The 26,231-nt window shown below is 45.1% G+C and overlaps 1 protein-coding gene across 1 annotated transcript in view; it reads left to right on the forward strand.

The window, feature by feature from the left end:
• NEDD1 (NEDD1 gamma-tubulin ring complex targeting factor) overlaps nt 1-26,231 on the forward strand; it is a 77,336-nt gene that overhangs the window by 13,302 nt on the left and 37,803 nt on the right. The window contains exons 3-6 of the mRNA XM_088453688.1: nt 12,092-12,186; nt 13,586-13,702; nt 14,382-14,522; nt 14,610-14,839. Of these exons, the coding sequence (XP_088309814.1) occupies nt 12,092-12,186; nt 13,586-13,702; nt 14,382-14,522; nt 14,610-14,839 (583 nt within the window). The remainder of the gene's footprint in view (nt 1-12,091; nt 12,187-13,585; nt 13,703-14,381; nt 14,523-14,609; nt 14,840-26,231) is intronic.

Genomic DNA, 26,231 nt, shown 5'->3' on the forward strand with positions numbered 1-26,231 from the left:
TTGTTTCGCTCAGGCGTTAACAGCTTTAGTGGGCCAGTTAGCTCCGCAGCCCGCGTTTACTCCGATGGGTTTGTCCCAGCAGTCTGTGGTGTCGTCACCCATGCAGGGGTTCCCACGACAATTGGTGGTACCCCACAGTCTCCCTATTTCCCCGCTCCCGGGTTCTCAGGAGCCAGCGTGGGTTAACTCCCTGACGAGTTCTGTACAGCACTTGTCGGATGTGTTGCAAGGGGAGTCTGTGATGCGGCCTCATAAAAGGCCGGTGGCGTCTCTGTCCGCTCCTTATGAGGATGACGAAGGGACGTCTGATGATGGGGAGATTCTGGATCCTTACGATCAGGAACCTTTCCATACTAAGGACGCTGATGCTAAGTCCAAAGTATATATTCCTGGACTTATTCGGGCGGTCCGCACAGCCTTGGTGATTGAGGACGAAGTTCCCCCAGCGGCTAAATCTAAGTATGCCTTTTTCAAAGATGTGAAGGGCGATGCCATAGTCTTTCCTCTTTCGGGTCAGTTGGTGGACCATTTAGAGGAGGCGTGGAAACAACCTGGCAAAAGATACCAGCCGCAGAGACGCCTGGCGGTGGCTTATCCGTTCGCGGATAATTATTTTGCTAAGTGTGAATCCCCTCCACAGGTGGATTCTCACGTGACCCGTCTTGTCCGTAGTGCCACATTGCCGATGCCATCCATGTCCTCCCTTAAGGATGTTACGGACCGCAAGGTAGAAATCTGCCTGAAGTCCGCTTATTCCCTTGCAGGGGGGGCAGCACGGCCGGCTATGGCCATTTGCTGGGTTGCCAGAGCGATGGAGCGCTGGGCGGATTCATTAGAGGCTTCTTTTGAATCCGACTGTCCGGCCGAACAGGCGGAGTTGATTGGCAATCTCCGTGATTCGGCCACCTACATCAACGAGGCGGCTCTAGACATTAGTACTCTGGTGTCTAGAATTTCTTCAGCAGCGGTAGCTGCTCGTCGCACCTTGTGGCTGCGATCCTGGAAGGCGGACGCAGATCCAAGAAAGGTCTGGAAGCGTTGCCGTTTACCGGAGAAGTTCTCTTCGGTCCGGATCTGGATAAGATTGTGGCCACGCTGGCGGCAGCCAAATCTGCTTGTCTCCCGTCGGCCGCTGCTCCTTCTGGTTCTGGACCATCGTCCTTTCGGTCATCTAGGGCCCAGGGCAGGCCCAAACCACAGTCGTTTCCTCGACAGGCTGGCCCTAAGAAATCGGTCAAGCCCCGGAAACAGGCATGGAGTACCAGACGTCCGGCCCCCAAGCCAGATGACAAGCCTGCGGCCTGACGGTCCGGGTCTCCCCTTGGGGGATCCCAGGGTGGGAGGCCGCCTGCTGCAGTTCTCCCGGTGTTGGTCGTTCACTACGACAGACACTTGGGTTCTGGAGGTGGTCTCTCACGGGTACGCCCTCTCCTTCCGGCACAGACCCCCGGCTCGATTCTTCACCACGGGTCTACCATCAGACCGGAACAAGGCTACGGAGCTGCGGAAGGTATTGCACACTATGCTCCAGGCTGGAGTTATAGTGCCTGTTCCATTCTCCCAGAGGGGCCAGGGTTTCTATTCAAATCTATTTTTGGTACAGAAACCCAATGGGTCATATCGTCCGATTCTCAACCTCAAAGCACTCAACAAGTCTTTGCGGGTCCCGAAGTTTCGGATGGAGACCCTACGGTCCATCATTCTGGCGCTGGAACGTGGGGACTACATGGTGTCATTGGACATACAGGACGCTATGGCGGTCATGGCGGCTTCTCTGCGGCTGCAAGGAGTCCGCATGTTGCCGTACTTGGACGACCTGTTATTGGTGGCAGGATCTCCAGAGCTCCTGTTACACCACTTGGACCTGACCATTGCACTGCTGCAACGGCACGGCTGGCTAATCAACTGGCAGAAGTCCACTCTAATCCCGTCTCGGAGGATTCTGCATCTTGGAGCCTTATTGGACTCGGGACAGCAAAGGATCTTCGTGACGGAGGACAAGATCTCTGCTTTACAGTCAAGGGTGCGCAGTTGTCTGCACAGCCGCCGGGTGTCCTTACACTCGGCGATGAGGTTACTGGGCTCCATGGTGTTGGTGTTCGACATGGTGGAATACGCCCAGTTTCACTCCAGACCTCTGCAGCACCTGATCCTGTCCAAGTGGAACGGGCTGCCTCAGTCTCTGAAGTTCCAGACGATTGTGCTCACCCCGGAGGTTCGCCTGTCCCTTGCGTGGTGGTTAAAGACGACCCACCTCAACAAGGGACGTCCGTTCTGGGTTCCAAATTGGGTCCTGTTGACAACGGACGCCAGTCTTCGGGGCTGGGGAGCAGTTTCGGGTCCACACTTGTTCCAGGGCAGGTGGACACCGACAGAAGCGGAGCTTCCAATAAATATCTTGGAACTCCGTGCGGTCTTCAATGCTCTCCTGCAGGCACAGCGGTTTCTCCAGGGTCACCCGGTGCAGGTCCAGTCGGACAATGCTACCACCGTGGCCTACATAAACAGGCAAGGAGGAACTCGCAGTCGGGCGGCTCTCGTAGAGGTCTCTCGGATCCTGGTTTGGGCGGATCGCAATCTTCCGGCCATATCAGCGGTCTTCATCCCGGGAGTGCTAAATTGGGAGGCGGACTTTCTAAGTCGCCAGGACGTTCATCCAGGGGAATGGTCCCTGCACCCGGACGTTTTTCAACTACTGGTGGACAGGTGGGGTCTTCCAGAAATCGACCTCATGGCGTCCCGGCACAACAACAAGTTGCCGGTGTACGGGTCTCGCACAAGAGACGAAGGGGCGTCTCTGGTGGATGCTCTGTCCGTCCGGTGGACGTTCAGGTTCGCATACCTGTTCCCTCCGGTCTCCCTTCTTCCACGGGTAATCCGGAAATTCAAACAGGAAGGAGGGACGCTCCTGTTGATAGCTCCCGCGTGGCCCAGACGGCACTGGTTCTCAGACCTTCAGGGTCTGTCCGTGGACAGTCCTCTGCGGTTGCCGCTACGACCGGACCTTCTGTCTCAGGGTCCTTGTCTTCACCCGGACCTGACTCGGCTGTCTTTGGCGGCGTGGCTGTTGAGACGGCCATGCTGAGGTCCTGGGGGTTTTCCAGCTCTGTGGTGCGTACCATGTTACGAGCTCGGAAACCGTCTTCCGCGAGGATATACCATCGCGTGTGGCATACGTTCTTCCAGTGGTGTCGACCGAGAGGTTATGCACCGCGGGAGTTTCGTCTGTCTCGGATTCTCGCCTTCCTGCAAGCGGGACTAGATCATGGGCTTCGCCTTGCTTCTTTGAAGGTACAGGTTTCGACCCTATCTGTCTGGTTTCACCGTAGGATTGCTACAATCCCGGATGTGCGCACCTTTATGCAAGGTGTTCTCCGTATTCAGCCGCCCTTTGTTCCACCTGTGGCGCCTTGGGATTTGGCTGTGGTCCTGAGGGCTCTCCAAGGACCGCCGTTTGAACCACTGGGCTCAGTGGATATTAAATGGCTAACAGCTAAGACTGTTTTCCTTCTGGCCGTTGCTTCAGCCAGACGTGTTTCTGAGTTAGGGGCTCTTTCTTGTAGACCCCCTTTCTTGGTTTTTCATGGGAACAGGGCAGTGCTCCGCACTCGGCCCGAGTTTCTTCCCAAAGTTGTTTCCCAGTTTCGTGTTAACGAGGAAATAGTTGTTCCGGCCTTTAACTCACCGGGTCTTTCCGTGGGTGAGGCCTCTTTGGATGTTGTGCGGGCCTTAAGGACTTATGTTGACCGCACTTCTTTGTTTAGGAAGTCGGACGCTTTGTTGTCCTCTATGGCTTCTGTAAAAAGGGTTGGCCTGCTTCAAAGCAAACTTTGGCAGCCTGGATCCGTATGGCTATTTCTGAAGCTTATCTTCATGAAGGCCTACCGGTCCCTCCTTCTCTGAAGGCTCATTCCACTAGGTCTGTGGGTCCTTCGTGGGCAGCTCGACGTGGTGCCTCGGCAGTTCAGATCTGCAAGGCTGCTACGTGGTCTTCTGTCCATACCTTCGTGAGGTATTACAGGTTTGACACCTTCGCCTCTCAGGATGCTTCCTTCGGGCGGCGGATTCTCCTTTCTGCACAGGAGCGTCCCCATCCTTAAAGGATACTGCTTTGGGACATCCCCAAGGTATCCTGTGGATACCCTATGGACCCTGAAGTAGAAAATATGAGATATGGTAAGAACTTACCCTTGTTATCTCTATTTCTACGAAGTCCATAGGGTTCCACAGGACTCCCGCCCTGTCGCACCTGTGCTGCAGATGGGCTTTGCTCTGGTCACCGGTTTTCCGTCTCCCTCTGGTGAGAATGTGATTCTTGTATGTGTCCAGATCTTTGTTCTCTCTCTTCCTTCTCCTCCTCCGGCCTATGGCTTGGTAACTAACTGAGGTGCCTTGGCCCGGGGGCGGGGTATAGGAGGGGGACCTAGTGCATCCTGGGAGGCTGAAAGCTTAACTCTTTGGTGCCCTGCGACTGACGTCACACCTATACCCAAGGTATCCTGTGGAACCCTATGGACTTCGTAGAAATAGAGATAACAAGGGTAAGTTCTTACCATATCTCATATTATTTACTATATATTACTGGATATTATTCAGGTAAGAAAAAATAACTCTTGAGTTGAGAGTGCTCCCTCCTCAGTGTAATTGTCATATTAAATGACAATTACCCACTCGTTTGTGGGTCACTGTTTTTATTTAATAAAGTTTAAAATATAAGACCTTATTTGAATGCATAAAGGAAATACACGCACATAATCATCTAAAAATGAACATAAAAAAGTTTAAGAAGGTATAAACTGGACTATTAATCATACAATGGTATTGACAGTTTATACAATACTAGGCATAATATGTGTAGTGGGTTTCGGTATAATTTTGCTGATGGTCAAAATGTTGATAGTCACATTGTTGAATCCATTATGTTTACATGTATAATGTTGACTTGCAACATGTTGACTTTGACATACAGTAAGGTCAACATGTTCACAATGTTGACACCTATTTTCAGCATTGTCCCTAACGCTAACCCTAAGATTTCTATTGTTGAAATTCTGAATATATAGACATCATATGTCGACATTTTAACTAAGTCAACATTGTAAAATTTGACTTTGAGGTGTCTACATAACGACTGTCTTTATGATCATTGTCATACTGCATACATATGTCGTGACATTGAAAATACATTATTAACATTAGATATACAAAGATGTGTAGGTGCTTACAGATGTGTTCACATACACCTTAACCTCTTGCAGAACAAGTTGCGTTGCACATAATGCATGAGTGTGTGTCGGTGGCGCCAAGCGTCTTTTCATGCAACTTTTTACCTTCAATGCGTCTTATTCACAAAGCGATGCTATTATGACGCACAAGAAGCTTCTGTTGATTAGAATATGCGGCATGCCTATATTCTGGGGTGTTTCTGCATGTGAAATGTGTCAGCAGCTGTGACACTAATGTAGCATTTTGCTTGTAGATACAGTTGCACGCAGAATATAGGCATCCCGCATTACAATTTAATCAGCATGCAAATAGGACGCATTTGAAGGTAAAAAGTTGCACGAAAAGACACTCAGCGCTACTAAGCCACAGCATGGAGCGACTAGAAGGGCTGTTTAATGTGCAAGGAGGTTAGATGTAAGTGGACACATCTGTATACATATTTTTTATAGGTATGCAAACATTGTGTTCATGCGATTGCAGAATAATAGACTACAGCTTTATTTTGAAGGACCAATAAATCTATAATACCAATTGCTTTTAAAATAATAACAAATTAACTTTTAAATGTCACTCATTAGAATGAATAATACAGTATTTCAGATAAAAATGTAATTGTGATGGGAGATTCAGGCTTTCCCTGCACACAGCAGGCCTCCTGTCTGTAATCCCACTGAGGAAGAGCCTGTATTAGCAAAAACTTATGCGGCAAATGTAAATTGAATGCTAAGGTGTGTGAACTTCTATAAAATGATACAGAAATAAATAAAACAAATCCAAAGCTCTGGTCTATAAGTGGTTAAAATGTTTAATTCATTCCTAAAATAACGCTTGCATGCCGTGTATGTTTCACATCACATGAGGACCAGTATGTTTTGTTGTGGACAGAAAGATAAAGTAAATGGTAAAGTTAAAGCATTGTGTCAAGTGCTAAAACACAGTCTAGGTATCTATATTGTTCCAAACTATTAATTAAAGGAAGGTAGATTAATATAACTTTCTTTGCAGTGTGATACCTGCATCAATCAATCATGGATGGAAAGGGAGCCAATTTGTATTAGGGCAGTGGACCATTTCTGCTTAGAACACATTTTGTTTCCTTTCAGTTTGTCTCCAGTGCAGAATAAACAAACATCTGATGCTTTAGTCACACCGTGCAATAAACATTGGTCAGTCCATCGACATAGTATAAGTAATTGGCATTGTAATAGTTTTATTTATTTGTTTTTCAGTCCAATTACTCTATGTTCAAGCTTGCTGTAAATCTAATGTCTAGTAACAGTCCTCGGCTTAAAAAAAATTATTATTTTATTGTTTGATTATTATTCAATTACTGATGGGTAATATAGTACTTTGTGTGTTGGAGAGAGATAATCGCATGAGGTTAGTATGTTTCACCTTGCCAATAATATTTTTGATAAATTACAGTAGCTAATGAAGTCCCGGCGGCTGAACAGCTACCGGTTCATATCGACGCCAACAGCTGAAGGGCGACAGGGCAAGTAAGTACCCTAACCTAACCATCCCTTAGTGGTGCCTAACCCTAACCTCCTCCCTTACTGCACCCTAAACCTAACCCTCCCGGGTGCCTGACCCTAAGCCTCCCCTCTAGGGGTGCCTAACCCTAACTCTCCCCCCCCCCCACAAAAAAACGAGAAAAAAAAACCTAACACTAACCTCGCTACGCTCCCTAAACCTAATAATCCCCCCCCGTGCAGCTAACGCTAAGGGCTCCCCGGACTTAACTCGGGCTGGCATCCTTCGGCGTTCTGGCGTCAGGATTAAGATAGGCGTCAGTATTTTGACTCCTATCTTAAGTCCCTTGTCGGTATTCGGATAGCGGTATTGAGACTGGCGGCCTTGAATCTTCTAACTAAATCCAGTTTGTGTATGCACAGTATCTATATAGTGGGCAAGCAGCCAGATAAATCAAAAATGATCTGTAAGCTTCACAGAGCAGAGTGTTCTAGCCAGGTTACAGTGCCTAAATGGTTTGACACCTGGCAATAAATGTTTGCGGGTTCAATGGTGCATAGTGTTCTGAGAATGGACTAATAAGAAGTGGAGAAAGTTGATTGAACATTCTTGTTCCCAACAGACAAGTGCACTTGTGCTACCAACATCTCTAAAGCCCGAGTGCTTGTTTCCAACATGGGATGCAGTCAGGAAGCCGACGTTCGAAATGCCGACCGCCGGCTTCCCGACTGTCTAATCCCAGCAGGGGTCTAATGACAGGCGTCGACATCCCGACGCCTGTCATTTTACCTGCGCCGGGAGTCCGATATCCGGCATACCAATCGAGGGTAAGCCAGGCACGGACAGCCACGGGGGGAGGGGTGGAGGGTAACGTTAAGGGCTCCTGGGGGGGACTTAGGGTTAGGCACCCCCCCGGGAAGGATAGGGCTAGGCTAGGAAAAGGGAAGGTTAGGGTTAGACACCTCCGGGGGGAGGTTAGGGTTAGGCAACCCCCGGGAGACTTTTAGGCGGCAGGGAAGGGGGGGTTAGGTTTAGGCACTTACAGGGGGTGTTAGGGTTAGGTAAGTAATAATAGAAATACTTGCCTGTCGGGATCTTCACTGCCGGTCTTCCATGCGTCTGGCTGTATTTCATACCGATCCCTCCAACATTAGGGTTCTGGTGGTTCCTAATGTTATGAGGCACATTTTCATTGCATGGTTTGGATGCAGTCATACCCTTAGAAGGCAAAGTCAATGCTAATTGCCCCTATTAATATTGGGTGGTCATCTTCACCCCATGTTTTAGTATTTCTTCAGTTAAGGTTCAGATTTCTGAGATATTAACCATATTCTGTCCTTCTCGTCAATCAGATGTGAACACAGTTGATCATTTATGTGATGTCCTGAAATGACACTTGAAAGAACATTTTAAGCCATTCTCAGTCAGGTGTCAAAGCGACTTTCTTGTGTAACATCTCTGCAGGACAATTCCAGATATTGGTAGATGCAAAGCAACAGTGCATACATGTCGCTATGGTAATCTATCACACTATAAAGTGATTTTTATAGTGGTGTTTCTATATATCTATATATATATATATATATTTTCTTTACTTAAGTGTACATTTGTCACAGCTATATCCACACTCCATGCACTCCTGGTGCTCACCAACAAAGAAGCCATATCAGTTACAATGTACCTGTTTATGCCAACCAGTCACTACTTACCTGGAGCATGTGTCTGATTGCACTACACTTGCTGCAGAGGCCGCGGGGAGGGGAGCTCGACGCGACACCTGGCCAGCGGGACATGCAGACAAATGATGGTTGTTCAGAGTGTTTGAACAACTAACAACTGTAGATATACCTGCAGATATATGTTAGGTGTGTACCCAGCTTAAGAGCTTGCATATCTGTTGCCTTCCTTTTGTCATTGGAGAGTTTTCTGCCTAATTATCTTGTAACCCAATAGGACTTTGCATAGGGCTGCAACTAGTGGGTGTACTCCATATTGAAGGTCAAGAAGTTTGTGGAGGCTTCTGGTGAAAACCACATTAACATATAGCTTCCTTGCCTCTGCAGAGCTAGCACCAACTATGTATAAGTTAAGTTGATTATTTATTCACATTTATTGATCTAGTGCCATATTGTTCTGCAGCTATTTACAAATAACAGAAAACATAGTGTTTATTGAGCTCCAGACTGCCACTCCCACCACTTCTTTAACATCTTACACACCTCTTGGCTGTCAACCATAGAGCAACTCAAAAGGGCTAAATCCAGTAGAAGCTTAGGTTATTTACTGGCCTTTAACATTAAACAGGGGATGAGGGTATCTCAATACCTTTTTATTCCTCAGCATATGTTCTTTTGAAGTGCTCTGCTAGGCCATTAGGTTGATGGACTAAAGTACAAGCCGCCTCTACCCCAGGAGCTGGCATGTCCATCAGTTTGGATATTAAATTAGTATTCTGATCTGTGAGGATCCCCTTATATAATCACATGTGAGTAAATGTCAGTACCAACTTTTTAGCTATGGTACTTAATTCTAGTTCTGGTGCTGGGCAGGGCACCGGACTGTAAAAAGGGCATTGTGCGCTCCTGAAAATGGGTTGTGGCCACAAGAAAAGAGGCATATCCTTAAGATGTGGCCTCTTTTCTTCACTCTTGGGGGCGCGCCCTGCACTTACGGACATGCTGGCCTGCCCTCAAGCTCTCCTCTCTATTCACAGGCGGTGAGCGCTGCACAGCAATTTTCTCCCCCACAGGGCACTGCGAACCACGGTTGGGGACTGCACTCCTGCACACCCGACAGGCTGCGCCTTGCATGTTGTTCACATTTTTTTCCATCTTAGTTACAATGTGTTGCGACTAAGGCGTATCAGGAGACTGCACTGATTCATTTGATATTTGACACTTGTATATCTGTGTGCAACTGAGTCTGAATCTGTATATGAAGTGCTACGATGCAGCGGCAGTGTCTTTTTTTATTTTCACTTCACTGTTCATTTACAGACTCAGTCGAAAAAAAAATTGTGATGTGTTGCATATCAAATTAATCAGTGCATTCTCCTGTTGCATCTTAGTCGCATTGCATTGCTACTATGCACAGGACCTGGCGGCCCACTCATCCCAGGCGTCTCGTCTCTCATGACTTATTGAGGCTAGGTGTATGAGGACACATCTGTATATTGCTTAATGGCAGAATCTATCACTACCGGAATATACTGATCTCCCCGAGCCACCCTTCCTATTGGACCCACATTCCAATACACTTAATATCTATTTTTACATTCCTTTTAACAGGGCTCGGTGAGTTGGCATAGGTTTTCTGAGAGACTGGATCGGACATGTGCTATCTCTTAACTGCCAGCACAGTAGAACCTATGGAAGACCGGTGATGTGTTTGTCTTCCCCAAGATGCCAACCACATTTATGGAATATGACAGAGGTTCCCAAACTCCCTAACGATCCAGCTTTTAAGGATGACCATGCTTGGGCACAGGTGACTTAATTAGTACCTCAGTCTTTTGATTTATCCATCTCTTTTCAACCATTGATTTCCTTAAGACCTGGACTGTTAGGGTACCTTGAGGGCCGAGTTTGGGAACCTCTGCTATATGGTGTTTTTAGTACTAACGAAGCATGTACCTTTGAAAACCCTAGCTGTTTTATCCTCTCCCTTTTGATGGTACCACATTAGAAAGTCCCATTCCAAGATAAGGGGATACGGTAGCTTTGGCACTATGGTGGCTACTACCTTGATAGTTTATTCCGTGATTGTAACTCGTAAGATGGTCCTGCAGTGAAGCTCAGTGGTTCGGTATGTGTTCTGAATACAAAGAACCTGAACTTTAGGTTGTCCTACAATCACAGATTCAAGTAGGACAGTTCTAGGGACCAGGGAGAGTTTTCTACTAAGACTAACACCACATTTGTGTACAGTCATCTGAAATGACCAGAACTTGTTTGCTTCTCCTAGTGCAGTTCCCAGGGTAGACTGGACCAGAACACTAGGCAAGGTATAGTCCATGGGCTCCTGCAACATTAGACCCACAAATGACGCACACGTACACTTTCAAAACTTTCCGGCCTGGTTTCCTCTTCTAAAATATCTTTTAGCATCTCCTCCATTTTGTCTGTTAGGCCTAGTATGAAGCGGAATCTGGCTTCCTATAGCATTGTATGATAACACCACTTATGGCACGGACATCTTAATAATGACGCTCACAATGTATTTTTGAAAAAACAAACTTGCAATTTATTGCTAGAATGTCACACAACACCCCCCAATCTTCAGTTCAGTCCTTAGTGCTAAGCTAACACTCTCTATTAGATTGGGCAGCTTGTCCAGCTCTACCCTGTCTTTTTGGCAACGGTAGCAGCATTCAAGACTTGGACAATAATGACAAAAGAATTATCCAACATTTCATAACTTAATTTGGTTCTTTCTTCAGGATTCAGATACCTATATCTCTGTGGAGAAAAATAGAGTTCTGAAATGTTGAATAATACCTATTATCTTCGTCTTGTCGGCCAGCTACAGTAGAGTCAACATTGCATGTTGCCTCTTTCACCTCTATGGGGTGAAAGGGAAAACTTGCGTTGCAATGTGCTGCTCCAGAAGGGCACATCGTGCTGAATTGAATCTGCCCCTTTATCTCAGTCTGCTGATGCTGTGGTCATCGCACCGCAGTGGTTCCTTTTAAATTGAGAGATAACCAATTTGATCCTTTTTATAATCTAAGGTCTTTGAGGAACTCTACTAGACTTCTCCTGCCAGAGATTTGTTTAGTAAAAAATATTTTTCCTGAAAGGTAATTTAAAAGATGTAGATCAAGCTTTTTTGGCAGCATTCCCTGTTTACCAATGACTATAATGCATTCTTTCTCCCAGGCATTAGTCTTCATTTTTACAAATGTTCTGAAGTAGCGCAAATTGGGTTTCGGACGGTACTTTCAGTGGCAAGCCTTTTGCAACTACATCTGTGTATGTGTTTAGATTGCAGCAAAGGGTGTATTTCTGTTATACACTGCATACCGTGCTCCGTTAAGCTCTTATTTCTATTTTAGAATATTCAGAACAGTAACGTTCAAATACCAAAAGAAGTGTAGTGTGTTTCTGAGGATGCAATACTGTTTTAGCCGTTGCTTTTGAACTCCTATCAAAGTAAAACTTGCAGACCAAAAGGACAGTGGTAATAACAAGTTAACAAATTCTATTTTATGTTGTTTACAACTTTCAGCTATTTTCTAGATTATCTAGTCTGTCGTCAGCTTTTCATTCTTTGTACTTGAACTTAAATCTGACCTTTGTTGATAGAAATGCAGGTTAATACTAGCTTTCCTATTTTGCACTGTCTGTAACAAATTTCACCTATTACATTGCACAGACCCTAACTATAAGTTCAGATCATTTTCTGGTCACTGCTTCTGGCATTGGTGATAAAATTGTTGTTTCAAGCTGTAAGTCTAAACCTGTTCCTCTTTTGGAGCTGGCAGAGGGGGTAAGTAATATGTTGGTATTATACGTTTGGTATCAGTTATAATACTAAACTGGAATAGCTTTGTGTATTGTCGTTTTTTTTTTTCATCCTCCTTTTTATATCTATTTAGTATTTGCAACCTGGAGCAAGGCACCTGTACCATATTACGTTATCTACGTACTGTGTGTATAATACTACTACTGTATGAAGGGGTTGGGTATGAAATACCGGCAGTCGGGATGCCTGCTGTCAAAATGCTGCCAGCAGCATCCTGATGCTCTGTATCTCGACAGTATACTAACCCTACCCCCTTCTCCTAACCCTCCCCGTTAGTGCCCAAATTTAACCTTCCCCCTTGGTGCCTAAACCTAACCGTACCCCCACTTAGTGCCTAACCTTAACTCCCCTCCCCCCAGTGGTGCCTAAACCTTACCCAGCCCCCCCCCCTCCTTCCCCGCGGCTAACAGCTAGGATGCCCTGGTGTACCTTCATTCGGGATGACTGCTGTCGAGATTACCGCGTAGGGATATAGAATGGCGTCAGGTTTTTCAACGCCTATCTTTAGTCCCGGGTCGAACTTTCCGACGTCAGGATTTCCACGGCCGGCATACTAACTACATCCCATATGAAGTAACGTATAGATTGAACTGTAAACAAAGCAGTGGGGACATTTTGCAATATTGCTTTGTAGTTTTCTAGTTTGCATCTGTACAGTATATACTGCACAGCGATATGAAAGCACATGTTAAAGCTGGAACAAAGTTATGGCCATCATTAAGCAGGTCACAAGTGTTCAGAGCTGCTAGCAGCATGCATAGAAATGTTTCTGTTACATTTGTCAGCGAGAGGGCATATTGTTTTTCTGGGTTTAGTCTGTAGACTTAAGTTTTGATTTCGCTTTAGTTATGGGCTAAGATTCAGTTTACTAAGGGCCGGATTCAATTAGCTGCAGTAATTAACAACGGGCTAATGCAGTGGCCGGGACTATTAAATTGTAGCCTGCGACAGCCCGCAGGCTGCACTTAAAGCGGATTTCTGTTCGAGTGTGAGGGAGTCTTGAACAGAAATACACGGAAATTGCTATTATCACGGATTCCGTGAATGCGTTAACCCAGAAGTTACTAAACTCCGTCCGTTACAGTCCACGTTTTAGTGATATCCATGCTTAAGTCATAAAAGTCTGAAGCTACTAGCACTTTTCCTTGCGCTGTAATTTTCGTGGCTAATTGAATCTGCCCATAATGTCGTCTTTTTTTTTTCATTGGAAAATAACTGATTAATGAATTGGGCAGAATGTAACTGGTGGCAATAACTGGATTTTTTTTTTTTTATATATACTTTTGATTGTAGCTCCTCCCATATGCTTACACAAATGTTAACAGACATTTTGGTACTGATCTATATATTGTTTTTACTTTAGAAAAAACAGACTTGTATAAATTTGAACTCCAGTTCTCTGTATGTGGTCAGTGGAGGCCTTGATAATACTGTGAACATCTGGGATTTAAAATCTAAAAGACTTCATCGATCCTTAAAGGTAAGTGGGTTTTTTTCAGGCTACTAAGAGGGATATGTATGCATCCTTATAAAGAGGACAAGTGGTGAAGTTGTCTCTGCAGACAATCTGCTTCTAGCTATCATTTATCAAGAGCATTCTATAAAATGATAGGTATATTCTGATTGGTTGCTATAGACAGCTATTACACCTGTCCTCTTTAGAAGGGTTGATATACAGGTCTCCCATATCCAAAATGTTTGGGACCAGGGGTATTTTGGATAACAGAATATGTTGGATCTTGGGAATGGGACCCCAATATACACAAATAGTGCATTTATGTTATATATACACACAGCCTGCAGGTCATTTTATACAATATTTTCAATAATTTTGTGGCTCAAGCAAAGTTTGTGTACAGAAATGAAATTCATTTATGTTTCATATACACACAGCCTAAAGGTAATTTTCTACAATATTTTTAATAATTTGTGCCTTAGACAAAGTTTGTGTGCATTGAACCATCAAAAATCAAAGATTTAATTATCTCAGTCATGCCAAAATAATTCCGTATTTTGGAATATTCCGTATTTCAGAATATTTGGATATGGGACCCTCAACCTGTATCGCCCCTAATCGTGGAATATTATAGCATTGTCTCATGCTTTGATATTTTAAATAAGTATGTTTAAGAGTAAATGTTTCACTTTATATCATATAGGATCACAAGGATGAAGTAACTTCTGTTCTATTCAATGGCAATGACAGCTATGTAGCCTCAGGCTCTATGAGTGGGGAAATTATATTACATAATGTAACTACTAATTTATCCAGCACACCGTTTGGTCATGGAAGTAGCCAGGTATGTCCTTCATTCTCACATTGTGTCTCATTTTCTGTAATTAACATGAAAAAAGTAAATTGAGTGTTATACTGTCTGTTCCTTCAGCCAATTCGTCATTTGAAGTATTCATTTTTAAAGAAGTTTCTGCTTGGTTCAGTGTCTGACAGTGGTAGTGTGACACTCTGGGACGCCCATAGTCAGAATCCATTGCACGTGTTTGATAATGCGCACAAGGCCCCTGCATCAGGAATATGTTTCTCTCCTGTAAATGATCTACTGCTTGTGACTGTTGGATTAGATAAACGAATGATCTGTTATGACGTGTCCAGGAAAATGTAAGTATTTGTTGGGTGTTTTTTTTTTTTTTTGTTTTCATTTAATTGAACTGTCTCGATGGTGTAATTATTGCAGCAGCTTCATGTTTTGTAAGCATAATTGTTTGGTTTAGTCCATATGGAAGGGATGGTTAAAGCAACACAAAAATTAATATCCTCCATTTCTCAAATTCTTGGCTCATAATTTGCATGTTTGGTGAATTTCAACAGGTCGATTGTATGCAGTGATTTCTTCTTGACGCCAAAATTAAATTTTAGCTAATAAATTATATCCTTTGACACAGATAGATATTTGCTTTGCTATTCACATATTTTTATTATTATCCTTTATTTATATGATGCCACAAGGGTTCTGCAGCGCCTAACAAAGTGCATAAACAATTGAGCAAAACAAGAGAACTGTGACTTAAAGCACAAGACAATGCAGGATAAGTACATGGTATATTAACAGTGCTGCAGCAGCGGGCATAACCCTTAAATAAGTAGTACGGTGGCAGAAGTCAAGGGTTATGTGGCGTAAGTAATAGTAAGGGAAGGAAAAGCCTATGGGGGAAGAGGACTCTGCTCGTGAAAGCTTACATTCTAAATTACATTCTAAATGGGAAGATTCGGCAATGCTGTGTGCTTTGATAGGCCATCGATATACGCTCTTTTCAGTGACTAAACAACCAGAGACCACCTTGACCGCCACTTGACAGCCATATACACACTAATCTTCATAGAATAAGTAGTATGCCAGAAATGTAAAATTATTAGAATTGCAGTATGATTTTATATAAAGTAATCCAATATTTTACTAGCAAATGCTTTATTAAGAAATTGCAGAGAAATGGGAAAAGTCACACAGACATTTTTTCTTAGTGCCTACTACTAAAGTAAGTGTAAGGATTAGAGTGTTCTCCCCAGGCTGTTTTTTTTGGGACGATCCGCCGGGCAAGCAGCCCCCTGCCGCCCGGCACTTTCAGCAATGTGTTGCGTTCCCTGTCACCTGCCACTCTTGCCATCAACTATTTCTGGACGCAGGAAGGAGCCTCCAAGGGGATGGAAGATGGCACTGTTTGTCGGTGCAGCTCGACTTTTGACTGCGTCACAGGGCAGGGCGGCGTCAGGCTGTAGGGCAGAGATCCCTCCTCTTTAAGAAAAGCATTCGCCTGAGCACATTGAAGAGTGGTCCTCCTGCGTCCACTTTTTGTTCTATGTATCTGGGAGCTGTAAAGAAAAATCTGTGTAGCAAGCAATTGGGAGACAGTATCTGGGAGTTTCTGCAGCGGGTTCCATAGGGTATACTCTGCCGTCGGGCACCACACAGTTAAAACTTTGGTCCCAGGATGCACCTGGACCTCCTCTCCTATACACCTCCCCCAGCCCAAGGCACCTTCAGTTTCGTGGGTGCCCGGCCGGAGTCGGGTCACTGCACAGGGGGGCTGCTGAGACAGCCCCTGAAGATCTTCAAGAGCGGTTAACACTACAGCCCAGAGGACGTCCGTGCTGCCGCTCCGACACCCCCGCCGGCGCCGACCACCGGTACTGATACAGGGAACTTGGGGGCGCTTGGGGGTTCCAGCTAGCAGGAACCCACGAGGAGCCCTAGACTGTAGCCGGAATGCAGGGGGACAGCCAAGGTAAGCAGCTGGCATCTGCGTTAGGCGCCCGCTGATTCGCTAGTCCACTATCCCCAGGGCTGGGGGCTCCCTCGGGATGGCAGTATAGTAGAGCCAGGCACTGAGCCTGCGCTCACACTAGATCACCAGGGACGCGGGGCTGGAGTGTTATAGAAGCGCTTCAGCAAGCCGGGGGTTAATAACCTGCCAGGGGAGGGCGCCTTCCCTGTAGCGCACAGGAGGCCCCCTCTCCCGCTGCTCTCAGCGCCTTTCCACTGCGATCTGCCGGGCTGAGGCAGCGATCCTACTCCTGGGGCCGCCTCCTCTGTCCTCTCCGGCGGCCATTTTAGTTGAGCATTACATGCTGGTGTCAGAGTGCGGAAACTGGGTCCCCCTTACATACCTCTCCTCCATGTAAGGTTAGTGTATGTATCGCTATTCCTACCAGACTGTAGGTCTGCGTAGTTGATAATAGTGCCATCTCAGCAGAGTGTGTGACTTTATGCTAGCGCTGTCTGCCTGTTGTTCTACTGTCAGCCATTTTACTATCCCTATATCTTCTTTTCTCTCAGCCTTTACGGTGCCAGTGCTCTCAGGGTGGGAATTTGCGTCACAGTTTGAAGTATTTCTTACTGTGCGGTGGGTCACATACCAATATGGCTAGTCAGGATTCTGTGTCACTTGGTGGCCCTCTCCTGTTTTTCTGCTCCAAGTGTAAAGCAGGTGTGAGGGAGGAGATTTGTACTTCAGGATGGTTTATGCACGTACACACAATGTTCCCCCTCAACAGAGTCTCTCCCAAACAGAGCCTGTCTGGGTGAACCCTCTGTCTGCCACGGCTCAGAACCTAACGGATCGGTTACTAAGAGACCTTTGTTGTGTCGCCCCCCCCGACTACACAGTATGGGGAGGATGACATATCATCCGATGAGGACGAATTTGCAGATGTGTCTGACACTGACACCCCACAATCAGAGGTGGGGGTGGAGTCCAAGATATATATTCCAGGCCTTATACGTACGGACAGTCTGTATGGCCATGGTAGTTACGGAAGACAGATTGCCGGCAACTACACCTACATATGCGTATTTTAAGGAGGTTTAGGGGGCTGCTGCTGTCTTTTTCTTATCTGGTCAGCTAGTGGATCATTTAGAGGAGTTGCGAAGGGAAACTGTTCCAACCGCAAAGGCGTCTGACCAATGCATACCCCTTTGCGGAGAATTATGTCACTAAATGGGAGTTGCCTCCTCAGGTGGATTCTCATGTGACGCACTTAGCGAGGTGCCGTCCATGTCCTCTCTGACTGATGCAACGTACCGTAAGGCGGAAGAGTGCTTTAAGTCTATCTGCTCCCTCGCTGGAGGGGCCTCCATACCGGCTATGGCAGTCTGCTGGGTGGCTCTGGCCATGGAAAGAAGGGCAGACGCCTTGGAAGCTTCCTTATATTCGGAGATTGCCCACAGCCTATTCACTGGTAATCTCCAAGATTCCGCTGCGTACATTAATGAAGCAGCTTTTGATGTCAGTCTACTGACTTTAAGGATTTCGGCGAAGGCAGTGTCGGCTCGCCGATCCTTGTGGTTACGTTCTTGGAGGGTGGATGCTGAATCCAAGAAGGGCTTGGAATACGTACCTTATAATGGTCAGGTCCTGTTTGGCCCCGATCTGGACAAGATCGTAGACACACTGGTGGCAGCAAGATCTGCATGGTTTCCATCAGCACTGGTTCCATCTAGGTCTAGAACCCCGTCTGTTCAGCCCTCTTGCCCAGATTAAGCCTAAGGTGCAGTCCTTTCCGAGACCGTCAGGATCCAACAAACTCTCAGCATGATGGGACGGGCCTCCCCTTGGGGGATCCCAAGGTGGGAGGCTGACTTCAGTAATTCGCCTAGACTACCACAGACACATGGGTAAGGGAAGTGGTCTCTCAGGGGTATGCCCTCTCATTCTGCAGCAGGTCTCCTCAGTCTTCACTGCTGGCCTTCCTTCAGATCAAGAGAAGGCTCGGGCAATTCAGAAAGTGGTGCAGTCTATGCTCCACATGGGGGTCATAGTGCCGGTCCCGTTAACTCTAAGAGAAACGGGGTGTTATTCCAACCTCTTTCTGGTTCAAAAACCGAACGGTTCCTACCGCCCTATCCTCAACCTCAAGTCCCTGAACAAGTTTCTAAGGGTCCCTCGGTTCCGGAGGGAGACTCTGCGTTCCATTACATTAGCTATGGAACCTGGGGATTTTATGGTGTGTCTGGATATTCAGGATGCCTACCTGCATATCCCTATTGCCAGGGCTCATCAACGTTTTCTCAGATTTGCTGTACTAGACCACCATTACCAGTTTCAAGCTCTGCCGTTTGGCCTCTCTACGGCACCATGGGTGTTTACCAATGTAATGGCGGTCATGGCGGCTACGGGGGGTTCGCCTGCTACCCTACCTGGACGACCTTCTACTGTTAGCAGGGTCTCCAGAAGTACCCTGCAGCCATCTGCAACTGACAATTTCAGTGTTGCAGAACTACGGCTGGCTGAAAAATTGGAAGAAGTCCTCCCTAACTCCATCCCAGAGGATGACCCGTCTGGGTGCACTGTTGGACTCTCAACAGCAGACGATCTTCTGTTGAGAAGATCTCTGTGTTACAGACAAGGATACGTACTTGTCTCCAGGGTTGCTGAGTATCCATTCACTCAGTGATCTGATTACTGGGGTCCATGGGGTCGAGGTTCGACATGGTGGCGTATGCCCAGTTTCATTCAAGACCTCTGCAGAGGTTGATTCTCTCCAGGTGAGATGGATTACCCCATCTGATAGACACAGACGATGGTGCTTTCTCCGGAGGTGCGACTGTCTCTTACTTGGTGGTTACAGACGTCTGATCTCAACAGGGAACGCCCGTTTCTGGGATCCCAGACTGGGCTCTCCTTACAACGGATGTCTGTCTTCGGGGCTGGGGCCGCTGTGAAAGGTCCGCATGTCTTTCAGGGTCAGTGGAAGTCAGTGGAGTCTGCTTTCCCGATCAATATATTGGAACTTCGGACGGTGTTCAGAGCGCTGTCACAATCAAGACTCATTCTGCACGGAAAGCCTGTGCAAATTCAGTCAGACAACGCCACCACGGTGGCTTACATCAACCGTCAAGGAGGAACTCTTAAGTCAAACGGCCCTGCAAGAGAGATCCCGCATTCTGACTTGGGCGGAAGGCAAACTCCCAGCCATCTCGGCAGTGTTCATCCCAGGAAGTCCTAAACTGGGAAGCGGACTTCCTCAACTGGCACGATGTGCATCCAGGGGAATTATCCCTTCACCAGCAGGTATTTCAGATCCTAGTGGACAAGTGGGACCTTCCAGAAATAGACTGCATGGCCTCCAGACACAACCGCAAGCTGCTAGTGTTTGTGTCCAGAACAAGAGACACAGAGGCTCTCCTGGTAGACGCTCTTTCGGTACGGTGGACCTTCCAGTTTGCATACCTGTTTTCTCCGTTCTCCCTTCTTCCTCGAGTGCTTCGAAAGTTCAGGCAAGAAGGGGGTATGATCCTGCTGGTGCCTCCAGCATGGCCCAGACGTCACTGGTACTCAGATCTTTGGAGTCTCTCCATCGACACTGTTGCCTCAACGTCCGGACCTGTTGTCTCAGGGTTCTTGCCTTTACCCGGACCTCGGTCGTCTTTCTTGACGGCGTGGCTCTTGAGACAACCCTCCTAAGGGTTAAGCGGTTCTCCAGCTCTATGGTGAACACCATGATCAGAGCTCGGAAACCCGCTTCTGACAGGATTTACCACGGGCTGTGGCATACCTACTTTGAATGGTGCCGCCACAGGGGATATGATCCCCAGGTGTTTTGGATATCCAGGGCTCTGGCTTTCCTACAGGCAGGCTTAGAAATGGTCTCCGCCTCGCCTCCTTGAAGGTGCATGTTTCAGCACTGTCAGTGTTGTTTGCGTGGGATTGCTCCGCTTCGTGATGTCCGCACCTTTTATGCAGGATGTCCTTCGCATTCAGCCTCCCTTTGTCCCTCCAGTGGCTCCTTGGGATTTGGCTATGGTCCTTAGGGCTCTCCAAGGGCCTCCATTTGAACCCCTAGGCTTAGTAGACTTCAAATGGTTTACAGCGAAGCCCGTATTTCTCCTAGATTTTGCATCAGCTAGAAGGGTGTCAGATTTGGGGGCTCTCTCTTGTTGCCCTTCCTTTTCTGATTTTTCACAGTTAACAGGGCGGTTCTTAGGACTCGCCTTGGTTTCCTTTTTAAGGTGGTATCTAGTTTCCACATTAATGAGGAAATTATAGTACCGGCCTTTAACTCACCAGACCTTTCAGCAGGTGAGGCCTCATTGGATGTGGTACGTGCTCTCCATATTTACGTGGGCCGTACCAGTTTCCTTCGGAAGTCGGATTCTTTGTTTGTCCTCTACGCTTTCCATAAGAAGGGAGGACCTGCCAACAAGCAGACGTTGGCGAGGTGGATTCGCATGGCGATCTCTGAGGCTTACACTCATGAGGGCATTCTAGTACCTCCCTCTGTTGCTGCTCATTCTACTCTGTTTGTGGGTCCTTCGTGGGCAGCTCACCGTGGCGCCACGGCTGTTCAGCTTCGTAAGGCGGCCACGTGGTCCTCTGTCCATACCTTATGTCAATTATTACGCTTTTGATACCTTTGCCTCTCAGGATGCTTCCTTCGGGCGACTGATTCTCCTTTCTGCACAGGAGCGTCCCCGCCCTTGAGGGTACTGCTTTGGGACATCCCCAAGGTATCCTGTGGATACCCTATGGAACCCCGCTGCAGGAAATAAGAGAGATGGTTAGAACTTATTTTTGTTATCTCTATTTCTGCGAGGTCCATAGGGTTCCACAGCACTCCCACCCTGTTGCACCTGTGCTTCAGATGGGTTTAGTTCTGGTCCCCGGTTTTCCGTCTCCTTCTCTTTGAGAATGTGAATCTTGTGTGTTCCAGACTTCCTTCTCTCTGTTTTTCTCCTCCTCCGGGCTATGGCTTGGTACGTAACTGAAGGTGCCTTGGCCTGGGGGCGGGGTATAGAAGAGGAGACCCCCGGTGCATCATGGGACTAAAGATTTAACTGTGGTGCCTGACTGCAGAGCCATCGCCTATACCCCAAGGTATCCTGTGGAACCCTATGGACCTTGCAGAAATAGATATAACAAAGGTAAGTTCTTACCATGTCTCTTATTTTTAAAAAAATCTGTGTAGCCAGCAATTGGGGGACAATATCTGGGAGCTGTTAAAAATATTATTTTTTATCATCCAAAGTACAATTGGGCAGTATCTGGGCACCTAAAAATGTATTTGTTTCCATGACAAAGCAAGGTAGTATCTGGGCACTTATAAAACGTTTTTGTGTCTATGACAAAGCAATTCTATCTTAGGCCCCCACATTATTTATTTATTTATTTATTTATTACAAGTTATTTATATAGCGCACACATATTCCGCAGCGCTTTTACAGAGAGTATTTGGCCATTCACATCAGTCCCTGCCCCAGTGGAGCTTACAATCTATATTCCTTATTACATGTGCACACACATACACACTAGGGTTAATTTTATGTTTTGGAGCGAATTAACCTACCAGTATATTTTTGGAGTGTGGGAGGAAACTGGAGTACCCGGAGGAAACTCACGCAATCAAGCACAGGGAGAATATACAAACTCCACACAGTTAGGGCCGTGGTGGGATTCGAACCAACGATCTCAGTGCTGTGAGGCAGTAACGCTAACCATTACACAGTCTGTGCTGCCCACATGGCTACTTCTTGATGCCACCCGGTCTGGAAAAAATTTCTGGGACGAACTCTGGATTACTATAAAACAATTCAAGTGGAGGAGGAATGTTGGGAAAACAGGCACCGTTTTGTCACTTGACATCTTAAATCTTCTGATGCCTCCATTTGTGAGAGCATATTATCTTCTCTTTTGCTTGAAGTATAATTTTCTACTCATGAGTTGAAATATACAAAAAGTCCATCTAGAGCAGTGTTGGCTAACCTTGACACTCCAGCTGTTGTGGAACTATATATCCCAGCATGCCCTGCCACAGTTTTAGCATGCCCTAATAGCAAAACTGTAGCAGTGCATGCTGGGTTATGTAGTTCCATAACAGCTGGAGTGTCAAGGTTAGCCAACACTGATCTAGAGCTTAGTTATTGGCCCTTTGCTGCTCAAACTGAATCACATTGGAGGAGTTCAAGAAAGTGATATTTTCTTATTTAACATCTTGCCTAGTTCAACTCAAAACTAAACTTCGTTTTGGATGAAATTGTCTATAAGTTAAGTGGCATATTACAAGTGGTAAGTGCCACACCTAGTTATACATTATTTAAAAAAAACTTTTTCTTTTATGTAACTTTTCCACTTATGGACCTAAACTACATGTAGTATACACACTTAAATTGTACTCCCTTTACCAAATTGCAAGTCAGCCTGTAAACCATAACAAACCAGAAAATCCTTGGTTTTCACATTTTGAAATTGGATATCGATTATACTGTATATATTGCCCATGATGGTTATTTGATATTCACTAAGCTCTATTTTCAGGGCAATGCACATCATTGATTTAATCTTATCCTCTTAGTGAATTAAGCCCAATCGATTACACACCGCTCTTGGAAACAAAATATGTACGTTCGCTTATAAACTATTTGGTTTTAGTCCTGTTTAGTCTCACATTGTAGACTATTAATCTCTAGTGAAGACCAGATTTTCATATATAAATACTAACACTGGATGTAGAGTGTACAGCAGTCATGGCTCAGATTGAGCAACTCTGAAAGTGCTGTGGACCATTACTGTTGGCTAGTTAACTCTTGATAAACTTATAAATACTAGTTGTGTAAACTGCAAAAACAGACAAAAAAAGTAATCAACAAGATTTTTAGATGAATCTTATTGAATTAAAATTCCATTTGAAAATAGTATGTTTTTGTAAAAGTTATATAATTGATATCTGCACCACTGTCAGACCAATTGGGCTATTTCCACCGACTATAGTAAAACCCAGACTATATATAAAATATATAGAAAGCGCTGCTGATTGGATAAATTAATCAGACTTTTAATGAATAATTTCAATACATTTATTGATTATAAAAGGACTGTGGCCATAGACATTAATAATAATAAGATCACATAAATAAAAACACATAAGTAAAAAAAATGCACCGATATAGTTGTACACAATAAATTCAATCACTAATTACAATTTAAATGTCAATCCTCCATACTATTTCCTGTATGAATATATACTTGGCTTATATTATAGGTATAGACGCTCTGTAGCTTTAATAAATTGTATTTTCTCCACTATTGCTTATTTTCTTTATTAAGAGTCTCTCTTCGTGTTTAGAAGGTAGATGAATAAAAAATCCTCTGGGTTACTTCCTAGTCCAAACTACATCAGGTTGATCAAATGGGAGTACAAGTAACGCATTTCCCCGCCTCTTGGTCATTCTCAGTGGCTGAGGAAGTCGCTGAGACTGACAAAGAGGCGGGTAAACGCATTACTTGTACTCCCATTTTTGCTCTCCGTACATCCATGTTGTGCAGGACGCTCTGGTGAACAACTTTTGATAAGTACAGAGATTTTTTTTTTAACTCCTAGTGAGTATATTGTTCACCTGGATGGTGATGAGGCTGTTGATTATATGTTCTGCACTGGAGAAAAAAACAAATATGCCAGGCTGCTTTGTTTCAATGTGAATGTTCCAAGCTTGAAGAGGATTAAGGGTGTACTTATACACTGATTTAAGCACCATCTTTTCCTTTTACTGTTCTCCATATATCCAGGTGCTCTGTTGTTTATGCAAATGTTCTAAGCCTAAAAGGATTAATGTTGTACTGTACCTATACCATACCTCCCAACATGACCCTTTCCAGGAGGGACACAATGCTCTGGTCCTGGACTTCCCTGGTAATTTATGATTGGTGGCAGCTCCAGAGGGGGGGCTGCAGTACAGACCAAAACTCAAATTTGTTGCATCGTGTTGTGACTTGGATGCACATTCAAATTAGGGATGTGCAGGCTCGGTTCTACTCTGTTACGTTCGTTTTTTTTTACCGAATCTTATTGGCTATCCAAAACTCGTGACAGCTGATACCCAATAAGATTCGGTAAAAAAAACCGAACGGAACCGAGTAGAACCGAGCCTGCACATCCCTAATTCAAATGAAAAAGACTCACACCGAATGTCGCTGAAAACTTGCGCCAGGCATCTCGCACCGCTCGGGGTTTGGAGGCTAGGTATTTGAGGAAACATCTATAGGTAAACTTTTATCCGTAAGCCTAATAGGTTGTGTCATTAGTACATTAAAACAAGAAGTGCTTGTGAGCAACATCAGAAATGTGTCTCCGGGTGAAGTGCTGTGCCTTATGGCAACTGCTTTTGAAACGATTGCATTTGACATCCTGTACAGTATGTGAAGACTGCGGTTAAGCTTTCAAGTAGTAATGAACAATGATACAGAGTATCAAGGCCATCTGATTCCTCTAACAAAGAAGTAAAACAGCTAAAAAACTAAAGTGGTCGTCAGAGAAATACCTTACCCTCTCGGTTGCTGGGCTTCCTATTACAAAACCTACAAGAGGATGCTTAATAACGTCTCCTGGGATAGATTATGGTATAGTACCTGCTTGGAATATGTTTCCAACACTGGACGATGCCGTATGAGATCCTGGATTTTTTTTATTTTAGGTCTTCCAACTGTCAGCGGCTTCCTATATCAGGAGATACGTTCTTAAGGGACCTCCTGTAGGCTATGTATGTATGTATGATCTATCTGCAGATGATGGTTGTTTGTACACACTGAACAACCATCATCTGTGCCTGGCCGCAGGTCCCGCCCCCTCCCTGCGGCTGCCGCTGTGTGTGTACGGGTGGTCTGCAGACCGCTCGTACATACCTGTCGATGGACAGATATGTCTTTAGACATATCTGTCCATCGGCTGTGCCGCACAGCACATTGGCCGATCAATTGATTTGCCAATGTATCTGTCAGTGTGTACCCAGCTTAAGAGACTGTGTTTACCCTAGATACATGTGTAAGTTATCTAACAGAGATTGATGACCTTTTGTATGGATGACCTGGAACATACTGGGTGTCACTAACTGCATGTTTGCACTAATGAAGATGCTTTTTTGGAGAGATAATATAATTTTCTTATTGCAATTTATTTTATCTGAAGGTTTCCAAGTTCACTATCTGGGCTCTAGTTTACTCTCTATTATAATTTGATAATTTACAAATATTAGACGGGGTTCGATCTAGAATTAAATATTTTTTTTTATAAGTTATGTTTATTTTGAGACTGATATTTTATTCTATACATTTTTGCACTGGCAGTGTGAAGTTAAGGTTTATATTTATTAAATTATTAATCTCACTCACAGAGCTTCATTAATTTCTGCTGAGCGTTTTCTCACCCTTGTGCGGAGTCCATTTCTCAATGTTTGTGCTTGTTAAATTCCAATATCAATGTATATATATATATTTTTTTATGTAATCCATACAAATTATACCTAATTTTTTCCCCTCAGAATACTTTGTAGTTTTAGAAAATACCATTAGTCTTTTTACCCATTGTAACAATTCAAATAAAAATAAAATGGGCAAAAATAATTTTTTTGTGAAATTTACAGAGAAAAGTAAACTAATAGCAATTTATTTAGAAACTCCACCAAGAAATGCTTTAGTTCTTGCTTCAGCATTATCCCCCTTTTAAAATGGTAAAAAGCAGGACTCTACGTGGTTAATTCAATTAGGTGCGACCTAGTTGCGGCCGTGAG

The sequence above is a fragment of the Taudactylus pleione genome, unplaced genomic scaffold, assembly GCF_031769625.1.
Source record: "Taudactylus pleione unplaced genomic scaffold, aTauple2 ptg000040l, whole genome shotgun sequence".
NCBI classification, from domain to species: Eukaryota; Metazoa; Chordata; class Amphibia; order Anura; family Myobatrachidae; genus Taudactylus; species Taudactylus pleione.